Source organism: Eleutherodactylus coqui, chromosome 2 (genome assembly GCF_035609145.1).
Source record: "Eleutherodactylus coqui strain aEleCoq1 chromosome 2, aEleCoq1.hap1, whole genome shotgun sequence".
Lineage (NCBI taxonomy): Eukaryota > Metazoa > Chordata > Amphibia > Anura > Eleutherodactylidae > Eleutherodactylus > Eleutherodactylus coqui.
In genome coordinates, this window is record NC_089838.1 from 122,650,711 (window position 1) to 122,671,715 (window position 21,005).

A 21,005-nucleotide genomic window follows, 5' to 3' on the forward strand; every position below is an offset into this window, starting at 1 on the left:
GACATATATATATATATATGTATTTGTAATTCTAATTGTCTTCTAAGGTTGGTATCTAGACAATACCAACCTACTGCTGATGCACCTACTTCATAGCTTTGGGTAAGATGACTGCCACATAGAGGACTGGGTGAGAAAATTTGCTATCTGTCTCATGTGGCACTATTGAACACTCATTTAACCTCTCATCGTCATTGTTTCTCTCAAGCCCTTCTATTTGCTGCCGGCTGGAGAACCCTTTAGAGCACTTGAAACTAAATTATAATACTTGATTAAATATACTTACATTGTCATGTGGTCATATTTACAGAACCTGATCAAAAGACGAAGATGACTTTAAGATTTAAATGTCATCTTGTTTAATCAAAAGGGTGAAATCCACAAAAAAAATTGACATGCTGTGGATTTAACCCTTTGCAATCCAATTTTGGATTCAGGGTTTCCTAGGGGGCTCTCTCTTTCTGCAATTATACAATGGTGCCATCTGCTGCCTAGAGCCAGTACAGTGGTATGGGACATGCTGGAGGGGCCCCGACGACAGAGCGGCCAGTAATATACAGTAAGAACACCATGCCGGACGTCTTCCAACATTGAAGGTGTACAGCCTTCAATCAGAATGTCTTCAGACGTCAGACAGTGGATTGAAAAGGGTTAAAATCCACACTGAAGATCGTATGTATGACATTTGTTAAAATCCCATCCACCTTGTTGCTACTGTAATATGCTGAGGATTTTCCACCCAAAAACTCAGATAGAAAATCTGCCACATATCGGCTATGTATATTGTTCACTCTGTACAAATATTATTATAACACTGTAGATACAGTACTATACAGAGCCAGTCCCTTCAGTGATATGATGGAATGTCTGGGTGGGCTACAAGGCTTGTCTTCTGTTAAGCAATAATCCACCATGACCTATTCATGGTATTTTCTTATTTCTTTTATGAAACCTGGGAATTTCCTTTCACTGAAATGTATGGTCTTTCTTAGAATCTCACTTCGGGTGATATTTCCATTTCGTCTGATGGCAATGATTTATCAGCGACTATCCATGGTCTGGCAAAATTCAGCCACTATGAATTCTGGCTTACTGCAAGCACTATATTCGGAGATGGTGATCAAGCTAGTGAGGTTATTGATGTCAACACGGAGGAAGATGGTGGGTAACGAATTATGCATATCTGTGGTTCATCAGCCTAAATTCTACTGTTTCTCTTCATTTCCTAATATATTTCCTTCTCACCCCTGTCCTTCCAGTTGCACTAAGGCCTTGTTCTGGGATCCTTTGTTATTCAGAGACACCTCATTTTTAGATTAAATGTAGTTTTGGTTTGGATATGTCAATCTACCAAACACATAGGGGTTGATCAAGGGAACAGTCTGATTGCCATTAGGGAGTCGGGAAGGTATTTTTTTCCCCAAAAGTGCTAATTGGCTCCGGCCTCTTGGGGTTTTTTGCCTTCCTCTGGATCAACACAGGAGGATAGACAGGCTGGACTAAATGGACATTGTCTTCTTTCAGCCTAACGAACTATGTTACTATGTTACATCAGTGGCTGATAACAAAATGATTTACAGTATTAATTGTGCCAAATATAGCACATTACCAAAATCATAGAGAGAAGCAGTGGTTTGATTTCTACTAAGCCCCTGCTCATATCAGTCAATCCCCATATCTCAAAGTCAGTTCTATCTTATTCCAATATCTGATTACATATCTGATTAAATTGGCTGCAACACATGTGCTGCCTGGCCCCACTATTAGGCTCTGTTCACATGTTGCTTAGTGAACATGACTTCAGCATGAACTGAGAAATCTCCCAGTGCATTATGCCAAATGTATGCAATGATCCTACGCACCCAATGTATGCCCCCCCCCCAAAAAAATGGCCTTATGGTATATCCTGTGTGGGTATGCATTACTATATATTTTTCTTTATAGGAAAGCCTAGTCTGCACTTCCCTATACAGATGGAAATAGTAAAAAACATTCAGGGTGATATACATTTTTTTTTACAATGTGAGTAAACGGGAGATGTATACCACAGTATGCCTATGTGGTGGTATACACTGCAGCCTCCAGTCGGAGGTATACTGTATGTCAAGGAATACTCCAGTTGTGCTCCTCTTATGGAAAGAAAAACGAGTATGAACAGAGCCTTAGAAAGATTGGTTATTAGATAGACACTGCTATAGCACTAGTCTGCCTCAAATTATCTGTAAAACCTTGGCTAAAGCCAAACTGAGAACGGTGAAAAGCAAAGTGGCAGGCCATAATAATAACCTTTACTTATATAGTGCAACATATTCCACAATGCTTTCCAACTCAGAGGGAACATTCACAAAGTAAGGCATAACATACAATAATTAAGTTTTGAAAATAGGAGTGAGGACCCTGCTTGCAGGCTATAAAGAAATAGGGGTGACATGAGGTATAAAGGTTCTACATGTAAAAATAAAGCTGTATGAGCCAATCACCAGCCATAATTGTGTAGAAATTGGTAAGAGTTGCAATAGGGTGTGTGAGTGATATAGTAACCTAATGGGGCTTAGGTTTCCAGTGGAAAGTGTAGAAGCATGGTTAGATGGAAAAGATTTTAGATTAGGGAATATGGTAGACTTCCATAAAAATGTATTGTTAGGGCACACTTAAAGCTAGGAATTAACTTGATTGTCTGGGGTAGTGCATTCCAGAGAACTGGTGCTGCTCTGAAGAAATCTCGGAGTCAGGAGTGGGAGGTTTGGAGTAAAGTGAAATTAGTCTGAGATGAGTTGTGGAGCAGAGAGCATAGGTAGGATGGTAGACAGAGATGAGGGAGGAGATATAGGGTGGTACAGCAATGTGGAGAGCTTTATGGATGGGGCAGCCAGTGCAGTGAGCGGCACAGGGTGGAAGCATCTGTGTAGTGCCTGGACAAAAAGATAAGTCTGCCTGCTGCAATTAGGATGAATAGGAGAGGAGAGCGTTTAGTGGGGGGATGACCGATCAGTAGCAAGAGGCAGTAATCAAGCAGTGAATGGACCAGGGCAACAATAAGAGTTTTTGATATCTCCACAGTGAGGAAAGGGTGGATTCAGGAGATGTTTTTGAGTTGCTGGTGACTTAGTATGAGTAGTGAAGGAAAGATCGGAGTCACATACGACTACAAAACAGTGGGCATGATGTATTATTATTGGGTATTTCTGAAGCACCATTAATTCTGTACAACACATAACAAAAGGGTTTACAGACGAGTACAGAAGGGCAGAAGACACTGTTCATGAGGGCTTACAATGTATTATGGAAGGCAAAAGGCGACAGTAGATGAGGGTAGAAGCTGATCATATGGTAGGGTAGTGGCAACAGGTTTACTGTAGGTTGTAGGCTTTTCTGAAAAGTTGGCCTTTTATGTTGCTTTTCAAGGTTTCGAAATGGGAAGAGTCTGATTATTTCAGGTAGTAAGTTCCAGAATATGGGGGATACACGGGAGAAAATTACATTTGTGCATGGTGTATTTCTGCTCAGAAAAGAGAGTAAGATTATTCTGGCTTGCTTCACTTCTAGTTCCAGACTCTGAACCGATAATCCGAGAGTACAAGAACTTAACATTTACTTCAGTGCTGTTATCATGGGATCCTCCTGAACATCCAAATGGAATTATAACCGGCTACTACTTACAGATTTATGGGCCACAAGGAAATTATCCTTTATTTACCACTCAAGTCTCCATCATTTTGGAAGATCTTCTACCCTTTACCCAGTATTTTGTATTTGTTGCTGCAAATACAGTAAAAGGTACTGGTCCTCCAAGCCAGCTTGCCTTTCACACAGATGAAGCAGGTACTAATTACATTATATTACATGTTTGTGCAAAGTTAAAATAATCAGAAAAGTGATCCTTCTTAATATTTTACATGTTTCTTGTTTCGCTGTTTTCAACTTTTTTCTTAAGTGTCGTCTTGAATTATGGCATTGCTCTAACAAGGTCACAACTGTACATGATATATTCCTCTCTTGTGCTAACATTTCAGTGCTCTGACAGCTTTAGTTATGCTACTTACAGAGGTGGCATTTCCTTATTTTATCCTGTACTTCCTGACTGAAAGTCATTGTGGAAGAAAAATTATTTAACTACTCCCTCTTGAAAAAGATAATCTAATTAAATACCCACATTCAGCAGAGTTGACCAATCTCATTTATTTAAAGTATAAAGTCAAATTACACAAGCTATAGTATGTGTTTTATATGCATGTGCACTGGTATTTGAAGGAAAACATGCTTTTATTGTGTTTTTTGTTTTCTACCCATTCTCAGTGTATAGCATGCATCTTGAATCCTTAAAGACTTATAGACTTTTACTATTGATAACTTATTCTCACTAGCTCCATCGGTATGTCTGTTTGAGTATCTCCTTCCTTTCCCATCCCCTCCATAGACCTCTATGGGCAGCATGAATCATCACCCTCCTCCACTTACTGTCATCCTTCTTATTAGCTCTGTTACTGCAGATAGACTTCACTTGACAATGGGCATTGGACTGCAAATAACAAGGAAGGGAGACTAGCACATTAGAGTACCGCATTTTTGGCACAAAAACACCATTTTATTACCTTTTTGTTCTAAAAAAGATTTTACTTATAATATTAACACAAGTTGCTTGAAAAGTTAGCAAACATTTAATGTTTCACTAAGCAGTGTGTCCTAAGCACTGGCATAACTATAGGGGAAGCAGTTGCACCCAGGCCCAGGAGCCTTGGTGGGTCCATAAGGCCTCTCTTCTCCATATAGGGTGCCCAGTATTATGGATAAAGCATTATAGTTGGATCCCCCAAAATGGAGCAATTGATCATTGGAACAATTAAACAAGACATTTGCTTTTAAGTGTCATCCATTTACACACGCAAATAATTCTTTATATTTTTTGTCTTGTTTTTCATTCAGTCCATCGTTCGTCTGTCAGGGGAATCTGAAAATTCCTTGGATTGATTTGAGAATGACTGATCACCTTTTACACACAATCACTGGCGTAACTATAGAGGATGCAGGGGATGCGGTTGCACCCGGGCCCAGAAGCCTTAGGAGGCCTATAAGGCCTCTCTTCTCCATGTAGTGAGCCCAGTACTATAGTTGGGGGCCCTGTTACAGGTTTTGCATTGTGGCCCAGAAGCTTCAAGTTACGCCTCTGCACACAATGATTAGCAAACAAAGAATGATGATTTTTATACCTGCATAAGACAAACTTCAAACAAATTATCACTCACAGTTCAGTTGTTGGTAGTGTTTACACTGAATGATTGTTCATTGTCGTATGATTCAATGATTATTTGAACGATAATCACTTTGTGTGAAAGTTACATTCGGTAGAGCTGCGGGAGGTATGGAATTTGCAGCCCGAAAACGTACACAAAAATGTTGCTGCTTTCTCAGTTAGTAGGCATCTTTTAAAAAGACTCCACAGAGATTTATTACTATTCCAGCTTTTTGGTGTAATTCATGGTTTGCCTTTCCCGCCACTCATTTCTAAAGGCCCACTTACACACAATGATTATTGCTCAAAATTTGCTCAGAAGCCGACTTTGGAGTGATAATCATTCTGTCTAAATGTGCGGCCATCATGCACTGTTCTTGCACTATTCGTTCCTCGTTGATTTCCAGCAAGCTAGAAATCAACACTGACTCTTTATCATCGCCGCACACTGATTTTCTCAGCGGGCGGTGCTGATAGCATTCTTTCAGCTGGTATACCAGCTGAAAGCTCTGAGAACAAAACAGCTGTCAGAGCTCCTGCTGTTTCTCGGAGCTAGCAGCTCAGCAGGGCACTGCAAGAACAAAGCAGCTGTTTGCATATACAAAGCAGCTGCTTTGTTTTGAGTTATCAGCGATGTCCCACTCCACCAGCATTTATAACTCTTTAAGTAGCTAATTAGATGATCGCTCAAAACTATCACTCAAACTGCCGTTTGAACGAATTTTGAGTGCTCATCTTTCAGTCTAAATGCACTTTAAAGCTTTTTCTGCCACTTCCTGGCATTGTTCTTCAGCATGCAGTACCATATTACCATACAAGATGCTTGTGAACTTGGCATATATGGTCTGTCTAGAATACTCCTTGGTTTGCCCATCATTGTTCTGCTGCATTACTTAAATCTATCTTTCCCAACATATTCTGTCCAGTTCCGTTGATGCTGTTGTTTTGTGTCTGAACATTGGATAACACAATCCAATCACTGTCATTGCAGAACCATCAGCGCCTCCTCAGAACTTGACTTTTATCAATGCAACTGACAATTCTGTGTGGTTACAGTGGAGTCCAAGTCCAAAACCCAACGGGATTGTGCACACGTACAGCTTTCGAATTGTGGATAACAGCACTCAATCTATATTTTACCAGGTAAGTGCAATATTGCACCCTCATTAAGGGCTCCTTCACACAGATGTATGCGCAATTGCACCCACAAGACATGTTTATTGGTGCGCAGCAGATGAACAAGCCACGATTTAAAAGGCTATTTATTCTAATGAGTTCTAGATACATTGTTTTTCCCGTAATGCTTGAATCCAGTAAGCATATTTTGCTATTTTGATTTTACACCGTTCACTGATTATAAACTATATTATGTTATCCAGGGATTTCTTGCAATTACTGCAATGTCAAAAATACATACATTTTAGAGCTTAAACAGATGGGTGTGTTCTAGTCTTGTTTTCACGGCCACATATTCATTACAAGTTGTAATGATTGCATCCACTGTATTGTGGCTTCTGCCATAATAATACAGCCTACCTTTGAACCTTTTACCTTACAGAATATCTCTGGAGATCAAACTGAAGGAATGCTCACCGATTTAGAACCTTTCAAGACTTATTTAGCTAGTATGTCTGCATTCACGAAAGTCGGAAATGGGAATGAGTTCAGCAACACTGTTAATTTCACCACTACAGAATCAGGTAAGCAAAATATCTGGGTGGTGTAAAATGAATGTATTAGGGCTTCGTAAAATGACCGTGTTTGCGCAGAGATTTGTGCACGCAAAATTTGTGTCTGCTAAACACAGAGAATAGAATCCATTGATTTCAATAGATTCTTTCTCATAAGCCGTTTGGCTTGCATATTTCAAGCACACATGAAAAAGTAGAACCTACTCTATTCTGCATTTTGCGCAGAAAAAGTCCAATAGAAGTCTATGGCAGATGCGAAGATATGCAAGGGGAAGGGTGTAGCACTGCACAACTGTCATTAAACTTTTCTAATGACCAAAAATATACAAAATTGAGGTTTATGATAGAAGAAACCATTATGAATGCCATGATAGAAGAAACCATTATGAATGCCATGAAGTGTGATATCTCATGCATCTCTTTGAACATTGTGGCCTCAAGTAAAGTATTATACGTGCAGGCATAGCAGTACATCAACACTCAACAATTTAGAGACTCACTCCAGTCATCATTGCTTCTAATCTATTTCCTCTCCTGTTCTGACCTGACTGCTAGATATTACCATGCAACTCCCCAAATTTACCTTATGAAGAAGCCCCCCACTACACTCCAACCCTTTTGATGAAGATATATGTCTCAAATAATTGTCCTACAGCAGCGCTCTAGGTATACTGAACATAAGTGGAGAAAATATTTTACAGATTTTCTACATTCTAAGTTCATGCTCACAATTTACAATGTTGTCCTTCATCATGCCAAATACGCCTATTTCACCACTTTCCTCTTCTCATATCCAATAATCTAAAACGTCTCTTTGATACTTTTCAGTCCCTACTTAGTCCTAAGTGTAGCCCGTATTACAGGTCTTAGTGCTAAAGACTTGGCTACTTATTTGAAGGATAAAATTGGCCACATCCATGAGAAAATAAGCTCCCAATCCCCCAGTAGCTTTGATCCCCTTTTTCACTCTCACCATTTGATGCAAAAACTAAAGTAGTCTTCATGCTCCTCTCTACTTCTTACTACCTGTAGCAGTGACCCTATTCTCTCACACATCGTCCAGCCTCTGTCCAGTCACTAGTCATCTTACTACAATATTTAACCTCCGTCTTTCTTCTGGTATATTTCCCTTCTCTTTTAAACATGCTGTCATATCCCCATCACAAAAAAATCCCTTGACCCTTCCTGTACTGCTGTTTTTAATCTCTCTTTCCTTTCCAAACTCCTGGAGCTATTGCTCTACTCTTAATCAGCTGTTTCTTTCCAAACTATTTTCTCAACCCCTTTACAATCTGTTTTTCATACTTTCTCTACAGAAACTGTCCTCACTAAAGTGTCAAATGATCTCCTGGTCAACACAAAGCACTTTCTACTGATTATTCTGCATCTCTCTGCAGTATTTGACACCTTAGATCAACAACTCCTATTCAGTATGCTCCACTCTATTGGTCTTAAGAACAGTGCCCTCTCCTGATTTTCTTCATACATGTTTGATTACTCTTTCAATGTATCATTTGCCAACTTTATCTCTTTCTTCTCCTCCTCTTCCCCTTGCTGTTGATTAGGGTTCAGTCGTAGGTCTTTTTCTCTTTTCTCGTTACAAAACCCTAATTAGAAAAACTATCATTAGATTTGGCTATTAGTACTATCTCTATGCTGATGACACCCAATTATATACTTCTCCACGTGACATTACCTTTTCACTACTGCAAAGTACGAGTGATTGTCTTTCTGCTGCCTCTAACATCATGTCCTCTATCTATCTGAGACTGCATCTTTAAAAAACTAAAAGGCTCATCTTTCTGTCCAAGCACTACAACGATCCACCAATTCAAACAGATCCTTCTCATCCATAAAGCTCTCCACAATGCTGCACTGCAATATATTTCTTCCCTTATCTCTGTCTACCACCCTACCTATGTTCTTGGTTGTACTAATGATCTTAGACTAAAGTTCCTCCAAATACTAACCTCCCACTCCCCTACCCAAGACATTTCCTGAGCTGCACCTCTACTCTGAGATGTAATACCCCAGACAAACGGGTTGACCATCAATATTCACAGTTTTAAACAGGCCTTAAAAATACATCCCTTTAGGGAGGCCCACCACATTTACAATTCTAACACTCCTCTATTTACCCCCTCTTCTATATTCTTCCTCTATACCTGACACCCTGCATCCAACAAAGAAGAGGTTTTCTTGGACTAAGATATTAATGACCTCTCCTCAGGAAAGATCATCAATATCAGATTGTTGGAGTCCACAGCTCGGAACTCTTACTACTCAGCTGTCTAAAGTACCTGTATCCTTGGGTGTGCGCCACAATCACTTCATTGCATATCAAGAACAATGCTGTACATTTTATAGTGGCTGTGCTAGCTATTGCAACTTAATCAATCCTAATTGCTTAAATGTGACTGAGCTGCTCTTAGGCCACATGAGCAATGAACGTGACATCACAGGCCTAAGAAGAGGCCGTGGTAGTCACCTGAGCACTGCTGCCTCTTCAATCAGCAGATTGTCCGGGGTCCTGAGCAGCAGCCCCCCATTGATTTGGTATTGATGACATATCCCAACCTATTATTTAGTTCTTGAAAACCTCTTTAACTCCCACTGTCAGTGTACTCAAAGGCACTTAATATCTGTACTTACACAAGTACTAAATGGTCACCGCCTCATGCAGCTTTATGTAGACTATCTTATTCTAATGGTTGGACCATTAGATAGAAAAAGCACTTTTACCTCTTGTATCACCACTATAGATTGTAAGCTAACCTATTCCGCAGCGCTACAGCAAGGTACTAATTTTACCGACGCGAGTCAACCTTTAGCCATCTACCTGAACTATGCAGGGATTGAACTTCCAACCTTCAGGTCGTGTGCAAGAGCTTATGATTGCATACTGCTGCCTTAACTATCTGTGCCACCAGAGGCAAAGATACTTTCCAGGCAAAGATACTATTGACGACCTATCTTCAGGCTAGGTCATCAATAGTTGATCAGCCCGGGTTGATTGCTCCACCACTCGGGATTCTGATTGATCAGCTGAGTGTGTGCCCGCTGTCACCACCGCTACACACAGTGGTCAGAGTGGAAGCTGCTGCTCTGGTCCCTGTGTAGTGGCCAGCGCTTGTAACTGCAGGCAGGGGTCTTAGTGAAATCTGTGGGAGCTGTGTCTGCAATTACAAGTGCTGGCATATTCTGCTCTAACTCATGTGTGTAGCAGTGCTAATGAGCTGGTCGGCTCATGATCAACTATTGACCTGTCCTGAGGATAGGTCATCAATGGTATTTTTGCCTGGATAACCCCTTTAAATCATGGTACCTGGAGGAGCTCAAAGGCCTCTCTGTAACATAAGTGGACTTCAGTATTATGAATAGCTCTCGATGGGTGGGGACTCAGGAGCTTCAATTTACACCTTTGTGTTTCCTCCAAAATAGATGGAGTAGTAAGTTCAAATACAGAGCCTTTGTTCTACAAGTCAGCAAATGTGGAGAAAAAAATGATTGACAAAACACTTGTCAGCTACATCAGTGGTGAACAGTGGATAAGTGGATCCCTTCCCTCACTGTTTATCACTATATTGTGTTTTATGAGGTTTTTATGATTATGGCTTTTTGTTGTGTTTTTTCCATTAAAGTTAATATGTTGTAAATCTCTTTAAAGCTCCAGATTCCGTCCAGAGTATTCGTTGTGTAGCAACAAGTTGGCAGTCTATACTGATCCAGTGGGAACCACCATTACGACCCAATGGAATAATAAGGCATTACATCCTAACTTTTCAAAGTGTCACCACCACAGTCTTGCCTACTGATACTGTCTATACGTTCAGAGAGCTGCTCTCCAACACTACTTATTTCTTCACTGTCAAAGCTGCAAATTCTGCAGGAGAAGGAGTAGAACAAGTATGTAGTTGTACTACTAAGCTTGAAGAAGGTATGTTTAACCTTTATCCATTATTTCAGTCATGTACAGCATTTCTTAATGTGGTGTATAGTGTATTTTCATTTTAGGTTCAAGACTTTTTAAAAGTCTCAAACTACCCAGGATTTTAAAAGATATATGTCTAAAAACTGGTTATTGTAGATGAGAAAAGGAGGTTTGTTTTTAAATGGCGCCGCTCATCATCATTCAAGTAACCTGGATTAATTACTGTGCTGTTTCTCTGGGAAAAACTGTCTAGTGAGCAATCTATACAGTGAATAGCAGATATATGCAGCTGTATAGGCAGAGAGCTGCACTTGTGCGGAGCATATATTCATAATGCGTAAAGTCTAAAGGCCCATGTAGACACAATGATTATTGGTCAAAATTCGCTCAAAAGCCATCTCTTAAGCGATAATTGTCGCATGTAAATGTGCCCTTCTATCAGTTTTCGGCCGAACGATGGCGTTCAGTTCAGATAAGACGGACCGCATGCTGTGCTCTGCCCGGGGTACCGTTGATAACAGCTGATTGCATTGTCTCAACTGTTCTCAGCTGTCAGCCCCAATGGCAGAACAAAAAGAATTTATTAGAGAACAGCGGGTTATCCTCTGAATAAATTCACCTCCCAGTGGCTCACATGCTACTAATTGGTACTAATAGGCATTACTACCAATTAGTAAATTATGCAAAATGATCGCTCAAAAGCCATCTTTTGAGCAATCATCTTTGTGTCTAAATGCACCTTAAGTTACGTATGAACTAATGCTAAGATCTTAAAATGCAGCTGCAAACTGTTATTTTGAGGCCACTCTGCCACAAGCGTTGTTTTATCAGATATTATGCGCTTTTTTCGGGCACATATAATACACAGCACTAAAGGCTCCTGCACACGGGCGATTTTGCGCGCAGAAATTCGGTCACAGAAACCTTATCCATTAAAAGCCATTGATTTCAATGGGTTCCCTCACATGGAGCATTGTGTGCCTGCATTTCCATCAGGAAAAAAAGTACATGACATGCTCTATTTTTGTGTAAATTTGCGTACCTGAGGCCCCATAGGAGTCTATGTCCCGAACTCAGTCACACACTGAACGCCGTGATTTCATAGCATTAATCGATAACATCGGGGACTAATTAGGCTGGCCAACCTACTAAGTCAGCTGGCCTGCTTATTGAGTCGCCTGCCTCGCCAACTGAGTAGGCTGGCCTGCCTACTAATTAGACTACCCCGCCTGTACAAACACAGCATGGTTGTTTCGCGCCAATGTGAATAGGCCTAGCAGCGCATAAAAGTGTAGTAAAGGAGCATGGTTACAGTCACGAGAGGACGTGGTAGCGCTCCATTCAGAGCACAATTGCATCACGCTCGCCTTCAGGAGGCCGAAATCTCTGTGTAACTCAATGGGGCCTCTCACACTGTTTTGTGCCATGTATTGCACACGCGCAAAATCTCGCACTACCTGTCCTATTTTCTGCATTGCTGCATGCATCTCACGCACTAAATCACCCATTGAAATCAATGGGATAAGTAAAGAATGCAGTAAAGATGAAATTGCACGCATAATACTGTGCTTTACTGCATTTTTCACGCAGATTTTTATACCACCGGGAGGGGGAAAAAAAGTTGTGACATCATCGGCTCGCTTGCCCGTGTTGCGTCTGTGCAAAAAAAGCTGTAAAAACGTATGCATACGCTCACAAAAACGCATAAAAACACAGCATTTTTACATGGAAGTGGCCTAAAAGCATGCCGTGTTTTTTTTAACCATAGCATGCTTTGCATTTTATTTTCCTTTTATTCAGTTGCCACACATTTACAGAGCCGCACGTAAAACCACAAAACAGTCTTGGGGCAATCGCGTGGTTAAGCCGCATACATTTATTGTATATGTGATTGTACCCTAAAAGCTGAGGGGACCTAGAACTAATAAAACTCTCGAATACTTTTTGGTGTACATAATCTTGGAATAATTTTCTGATGAGTGTGTAAATCAGCATTTCTCATTTGAAGTTGGAAATAGTTCTGTAGCTGTTGTCAGCCTCTTATTAATGGTCTTGTGGCATTAGTCATGGTTACAGATCCAGCACTGACTCATTGACAGTACATTTGTTTTTGACGTAAGGTGAAATCAAATTAGCTTCACTGTCTCCCTACACAGTGTCTGGCCTTAACATTCCACACTAAGGTTACTTGTCATTTTTTTAGTTTTTTTTTTTTTATTATAGTGCATTTTTACTATTCTAGTTCAAATATATAAATTATATGCATGACACGAGGCAGAAGTATTAGAGTCTTCACGCTATCTAATGATTGTAAATAAAGGGACACATTTACTAATGCTGTGTGATGCTTAGTGTAAATTTAGACTAGGCACTGCAGATCAGCCAGATCTATCACAGTGGCTCATACTGTAGGATACATTTAGGGCATCTTGCTATACATGTAGACACCTTTCTTTGTATGCTACCAATTGGTTTGCTTGCTTGCACCAAAATTTTTGCTTACAAAATTTTGCATGTCAGACTACATGCTTTCCTGCATTGTCAACACATAAAAAATGTGCTACTCCATTCATTCAATGGGGCAGACAGATAAGCGATCACAGCGCTCGGCTATCCCGCCTGCGCCATTGAGAGGAATGGAGCCACTGCTGTGCATGTGTGACCAATGGCTCCATTCCACCTGCCCTACAAAAATGGGGGACTGTAACTTGAACTGTGAAATAGGCGGGACACGGGATGGGGGGGGTCCAAGTGGTTGGTCTCCCCACTGATCTAGCAGTTTCCCATCATGGGAATACCCCTATAAGCCCCAACAGTTGTCCTAGTGATTATCGCTGCTATGCTTTCACACAAGAGGGTCAGAAATGCTATCTTTTCTCCTTAAGGAGAGCACCTAGACTGTGAGAGAGGAGACTCAAATGGCCATGCACGTTCCTCTGGGTAATATACAAATAAGGGAGATGGAATAAAACCTCTACAGTGCCACCTGTTGGAAGGCAGCATTCCTTCAAGCCAAAGTCAGAAAAGCGATGATCACCCATAGACTGGAGGTGGAGCACACCGGGGTTCTCTTCTCGACTCCGTTCAGAGTAAGCAGGCAGTCGTTCATAGACTCTTTAAACAGGTCGACAGTCACATGGTTTTTAGGTGAGCTAAAAAACCAAGTTTAAAAGTCCCTTAGGGCTTATTCACACAGTGTTTGCAGGTGCATTTGCGCGCACATTTGTGTTCGCTATGCACAGAGAATAGAACCCATTGTTTTCACTGGGCTCATTCTCACTGTTCTTTGTTACGCTCTTATTTCTCTCACGCGAAAAGAAATGTGACATGCTCTATTTTTGGGTGTCTTTGCACACCAAAGGTCCCCATAGGAGTGTATGAGCTGCGCACACCCACGAACACCAGCACCTGTACAGTATTTGCGCAGGCACACACGCAAAAATGACTTCCCACTGTGCAAATAAATTTCGCAAGAGCAAGCATTTTGCACCTATGCTCGTCTGCAGGAGCCCTTAGACTCAGGACTTATTTAGACGACTATATGTGTTTTTACAATCACCCATATAATCGCATGAATTAAGATTTGCCGTGATCGAGTGTTGATCGCGTATTTCATGCCATTCACACGAGGTTCTGCTGCGTATATGCAAAATAATATGCATGAGGGATGAAAACCAGCGATTGCTCTAAAATGCTCAGAATGACCAATAATGCTTAAATAGGGCCAGCTGTCTTCCCTTCCCCTCCCTTTTTTCCAGCTTCCATTGAAGTCTATGGGAGCTCACTGTGTATCACGTCAAAAGATAGGGCAAGATCTATCCTTTGACGCAGTGTATAAAACCGGCGACTGAAATTGCTCATGTATGCCAAAAATCATTCATCTTAGTGAACTCATTGGAATACAATGCTTCACATAGTCGCGTTTTTCTGCGTTTTTTTTTTTTACGTGGTGAAATAACTAGGCTAGTATAGCATCCAATATATTTACATACTGTTGGAACATCAATCCAATAGTTTTGTAGTATTCCGTTCAGTCCAGGGGTGTAGCTAAAGCCTCATAAGCCCGGGTGCAAAAGTTTAACTTGGGGCCCCCAAACTTCTCTTAACCCCTTAATGCAGAGGCGTCACTTGAAGCTCCTGGGCCCCAATGCAAAACCTGTAACAGGGCCCCCAACTATAATGCATTATTCATAGTACTGGGTTCCCTATATGGGGAAGAGAGGCCTTATGGGCCCCCTAAGGCTCCTAAGCCTGGGTGCAACCGCACCCCTGCATTCCCTATAGTTACGCCAGTGGTTCAGGCTGTATCCCTCTGTGGGTCTGGTTTACCTGTCCTCGGTATCCCACTGAGGGACCTTGCTAAGGGTGCTACGTGGCTATGAAACATATCGATAGTGTCTTTAGTGTTTATTAAATGTAAAGCGATCTTTACATTTAAAGATTCGATTTTACCAGACCTGAGTAATGCCAATATTATTGTACGGCTCGGAGATGTGGACCTTGCTTTCGCAACCCACTGAGCGTCTGGAGTTATTTCACATGCGATACCAACACCAGATTCTCTGTGTCCTTTGGTTCTACTTCATCAGAAACAGCGAGATACAGGCTTACACGGGGCTTGAGTCAATCACAGAAACAATAACAAGGAGACGACTCACACTTTTTGGAGGCCTCCTGGTGGGTGCAACAAATAGGCAACGGTACCTCCTCCGACATCTACACTGAATAGAACAATGCTCCCGGTCGTGGTCATTCTAGATTGGTGCTACGGACCATCATCGCCCAAGCGAGATAACTGAGCTGATCTTTACATCTTTGGTTGCTTGGCTGTGGATCTTTGGGCGCAGTTCTCAACCTCCATTCTGAGGGCTAGGGTCAGACACAACGAGGTACTAGCTAGCCTGGTGATATTGATGTGTGTGTGTGTGTGTGTGTGTGGGGGGGGGGGTCTATCCAGCTTACAATCCCCCTTTTATTAGGCCCTACCATCCATTAGGGCTTTGTTTTCCCCTTTTTCATATCTTTGGGGTTAGTTCACCTTTGTACTATGGTTTCTTTTTTTACCATAGAATCTAGTCCCTTCCCCCCTAATGGTTTTAATTATTTCTCAATAAAACGGTTGTTTTAGGTTATTCTTCTGTAGGGGTTTTCCTGTGAATTAGAATGACTAGGTTAGAGATTATCAGAAATTGAACACGATTGGTGCAGATCATTTACACACTAAGTATAACAAGATAAGGTTGGCGCTAACCACACACAATCATACAGTATAAATGGAATCTATTTATAATGAGTATTCCAGTCATCAGCATGGGATAGGTGATAAATCTTAGATCAGCGGGGGGTTGACAAAGAGGATCCCAGGACCTCTCTCTAGTATGTTAAAGCTAGGAAGTGAGCTGCCAGCAAATATAATCTACAAACACATCTTGCCCTCCAGAGGAAGAAACACTCTTTGGAGTGACTTTCCTCTGCCATATCTGCGCCTGCGATATGCAGCAAATATAACCTATTGATTTCAATGGGTTCCTTCACGTGTTTTTTTTTTCCGCGCGCATTTTGAGCACGGGGACAAAACACAGCAAGCTCTATTTTGGTGCGCAAAAGGCCTCGTCTGCCCGAAATTGCACACTGAACTGCGCCATTTCACAGGGTTAAACAATAACACCTCGGACTATGTAGGCTGGCCCGACTACTAAGTCACCTGCCCCGCCTACTCAAATATGGCACTGCCAGGACCGCTCTGATGTGAGCAATTCTGTCATCGCAAAAAAATAAATTAAAAAGCGCCAATCCTACTTGCAGTGGGTTTGTGATGAGCACACGTACAAATGAGGTGAATGGAGCCTTAGGGTAGACACCCACTGGCGTTTTTTTCTCTACTGCGCTGCAAGAGTAAAGTTAAAGTCTCGCAGCGCAGTGCAAGAAAAAAGCCAGCTTCACACCGGGATATCGGCATGACGCCGGCATATCGCCAGTCTTTTCAATGGGGCCAGTGGCAGCAGCGCTAGCCCCATTGAAAAGAGATGCAGAATGCCGGGGACTTCTGCCACAGCTGTCACAGCTGTGGCTGGAGTTTCCCTTATCCCCCCGGGGATGAAGGAATCCTCTGCCACAGCTGTCACAGCTGTGGCAGAAGTCCCCAGAATTCTATCCCATTGCTTTCAATGGGATCAGCACTGCTGCCGATCCCATTGAAAGCAATGTTTTCTGCCAAGCCCCGCAGTAAGATTATCGGGGAAGGGCTTGAAATATAAGCAAAAAGTGTGTAAAAATTTTTTTTTAAAATTTACTCACCTCTCCGGCGCTCATACGCGTCCTCCTGGTGGCTCCCCGTCACTGCTATTAAGCTCTTTCAGCAGTCGGGGATTTAAAAATCCCCGCCTCCTGAAAGGGCTGTGCAGATTGGCTGAGGGCTCAGCCAATAGCAGCTACTGCTTAGCTATTGGCTGAGCACTCAGCCAATGACACATAGCCCTTAGCTATGAAAGCAATGGGATAGAATGCCGCGGACTTCTGCCACATCCCCGCGGTCTGCGGTGCTGCCGCTGGCCCCCATTGAAACCACTAGCGATATGCCGATTCTATACCGGCGTCTTTCTTGCGCTGCGAGGCGAGAGTTTTCTCGTGCTCTCGCAGCGCAAGAAAGAAAATATCGCTAGTGAGTGTCCACCCTTATAGTTACATATTTTATCATGAAACTACATACATTGGCCCAGTAGTGGATGACAACGAGGGTGGTAGGGGAGAGGTGCTACCGCGGAGTGCTCTGCATGCAGGGATGTAACAAAGTAGCGGCCAGTTTACGGTATATAAAACCACAAGCTTTCACGTATATTACGTTGACAAGCTCATTCAAATATTAAAGACTTTGGGGGTAGAAAATGAATATTTGGTGACAGTGGAAAGCTCTTCTCTATTATGAATCCAGAGAAAGAGACAATTTATAATCCTGTAATCCCGTGTTTATGATGGCAGCAGTATTCTATATCCTTTCCACATGTTATCTGAAACTAGTACCGTCCTATCATTGATGAGTTTAATGTAATTGTCAAACATGTGCTGGTATACGGGCCTGACAGAGGAGATGTAACATAATAACATTAGAGGTATTGTTGAGTGACCTTTACATTATAGCTGCTTTATGCTTGAGATTATTGAGTGAACAGGGAAGCAATGGTCAAAGCAATCTGCAATTTGCAACCAGCTGCTACGCTGAAATAGAGTTTCAATTAAAGCAGCTTTAAAATGGTGTTTTTAATATTTGGTTGGACTCTTCTAGTTAACCTGATACCTTACATATAAAGTTCACACACAACTTTTAGAAGTTTTAAACTGAAATGTACAGCTCAGTCATACATCTACAGTAGATTATACAATTAGCAGTGGATTCATTTATCTGGCATCATCCGGAATAGCGGTTGTTCTGTAAACACACAAGACCGATGCACAAAATATATTGTAAGGCCCTCTTCATTCTTTATTTTTGGCCTCGGTTAGACCTTTACACGTGCATAAATCAAACACATATACAGTTATGGGGCATAAAAATGTATTAGGACTGTGCAACGTCTGAGTTGTATGGAGCTATAATACGGCACCCCGACTACTATAAGGCTCAACTGCTCTGATTTCATTTGGAGCCATAGAGAGGTTTTGCTTGTTGGGAGCTGCTTTTCCATTTAGTACAGCCTTCAGCATCTCCTATATGGTCTTCTATTGTGCAGACCTCAGAGAAACAAGATAATCATGTAGATATGGTACTTTCTAATGGCTAACAGAAAAATGATGTCACGGCTTTCGAAGCAAATTAGCCCGGCTGCATATGGCATGATTTGCATTGCAGAATTCGAGGCTGGCATCTTCCTCTGCGTTCACCAGCAAATACCTGCTATTACATGCTATGCAAAAGCGCTTTTTCCTGCCCATGAGCGGAAATCAATTGTGATTTTCCGCTTGCGGAGGAAAAATCGCAGCATGTTCTATTTTAGTGCGGGCTACATACGGATGGCTTCCATTGAAGTCATTGGAAGCTGTCTGATCCGCGGCCCTTCCACAATGAACATCGCAGAAGGATCGTGGGACCAGCGTCATCACCTAGCGACGGTGCTGGAAAATCTGTACTGTGCATGTCCGCCAGCTGGACCATCCGCAGTACAGAAGGCCGCTTGCACACAATGAGAAAATGCCAGGTATGCAGGGTCACCGGCTGGGCACAGGGTTGGATTTTGCTGTCTGATCCCGCATACGGAATCCGACTCGTTCGTGTGCAGGTGGCCTAAGGTTTCTTTTCATCAGGTTAAAACAGGATATGTCTATGTCAACTCAGGAGCAGTGCATTCAAACGATGGCATACGACCGATAATCGTTGCGTGTAAATGCTGCCACCATTTCCTTTTCAGCTGAACGATGATTTTAAGGTGAGCTTAAAATCCATCATTCAGCCGGAGAGTAGATAACACAGACCGCACGCTGTGTTCTGTACTGAAGTCAGAGATTACATTGCATTCAGCTGACAGCCCATGCGAGAACAATAAAGCTGTGTGTAGAGCTCAGTCCACCTGCTGAGCTCTGCAAACAGCTCCTGGAAGCTCATTTACATGCAAATGAAGATTCTAAAGTGCTAATGGACATTAGTATCCATTAGCTCTTTACGCAAAACAATTGCTAAAACTGTCAATCTTTCATTCCTTTGAAAGATTATTTGCGTGTAAATGGGCCTTAAGTCCTCATATACACATTAATACCATGTGCCTGAACCTGCAGGCCCATATGTGTCTGTTGGTCTAAAAGACAATATCTCAGTAATTGGCATGCATTTATTTTTTCTAACCGCTTACATGTTATATCTGGAGACACAGTATAGAACCATAGATTTCCATAGTGACATATTCACGATTTGTGTCACAAATCTAATTTGTCTATTTAATTATTTTCAATAGTTCCCTATAATTCATTATTGCATTAGAAATACGCCTTCCGTGTTTCATCCCCTTATTTGGAATGTGTTACATGTGTGCTGCATATTTGGCATCTACAAAGGAAGATATTTCTACTGTATCAGTGATTAACTTGACATTGGGTTTAGTATGGAGGAGATAAATATAAAGCATTTATGAATTATTTTGGAGATCTGTGCTCCTGAAGCTGACAGTGATCACTTCATCTTGGAGGATTCCTCTATAGTAAATGAAAACAAGCTGTGCAGTAAGTATAGGATACATGGAGCAACGTGTCCAAATTAATACCAGCTGTGCTTGGAAGGTCTGATGAGGGTTTTTGGTCATTCTCAAAGAATGGAAATCCAATTCTCCATGCTAAAGCAACAGTAATCCTGTTTGTATCTGTAACTCAATAGTGTAATCGTCTTAAAACTGCCTGTTTCAGCATACAGTTTATCAAACTAGGCGAGGGTATCATGGAAGGTCACTACTTGTCAGGTGAAAGTGGCCTCTGAAAAACTTATTGGGAGCTTTGAAGTCTGGCGTTTTGGTATATACGTATCAGCTAATTTTCTGCTAATGCTAAAGTACTGGTATTAGTTTTCTTCTGCTCTACTTACATGGAACGTGCTGAAAATTTTGGTAGACTTTTCAGTTATCACTTGAAATCCAGAATCCTGCAGACATCACTATACTGTTTCAGAGATGTATTGCAGAATAACACTTAACAGTGCCTTGGTCCCTCAATGCGTCCAACAGTGCACCCACTAAGAACATTTTGAGTATATGTATGACAGTTTAATTGGCTTGGTTTACACATAGAGGAGACCAGGCAATAATTGGGCTACTAAAACAATGACCTTTTTGGGCATATTTCGATAATGCACTTCAAGAAGAAAAAAAAAACTGCCATGATTTTGTTTGATTTATGCAGCACCTGACTGGAAAAATAAAACCTCTGCATGCACCCATATGAAACTAGAGGTAGAGCAGGGCACCTATAGACGTCTACAGTATGCTGCACTGTTACAGCTATGTACTACTTGGATGGTGCCAAGAACTGCCGTGTGTGAACATACAGTACCTATGCTGCACACAGTTGTGCTTACAAGATGGGCCTGGTTATTTTGATCCTGTGATAGTTGCCACTAGTGTTTTAAGGCAACTTTCACTGACCGCAGAAAAGAAAAAAATCTGTATTTCTGCACCAA

The 21,005-nt window shown here is 41.6% G+C and overlaps 1 protein-coding gene across 1 annotated transcript in view; it reads left to right on the plus strand.

Annotated features, from left to right (window-relative positions):
• The window catches only part of PTPRQ (protein tyrosine phosphatase receptor type Q), a 377,099-nt gene that overhangs the window by 228,496 nt on the left and 127,598 nt on the right, over positions 1-21,005 (plus strand). Inside the window, exons 39-43 of the mRNA XM_066589856.1 lie at positions 993-1,161; positions 3,547-3,822; positions 6,222-6,373; positions 6,789-6,930; positions 10,589-10,858. Coding sequence (XP_066445953.1) covers positions 993-1,161; positions 3,547-3,822; positions 6,222-6,373; positions 6,789-6,930; positions 10,589-10,858 — 1,009 coding nt within the window. The remainder of the gene's footprint in view (positions 1-992; positions 1,162-3,546; positions 3,823-6,221; positions 6,374-6,788; positions 6,931-10,588; positions 10,859-21,005) is intronic.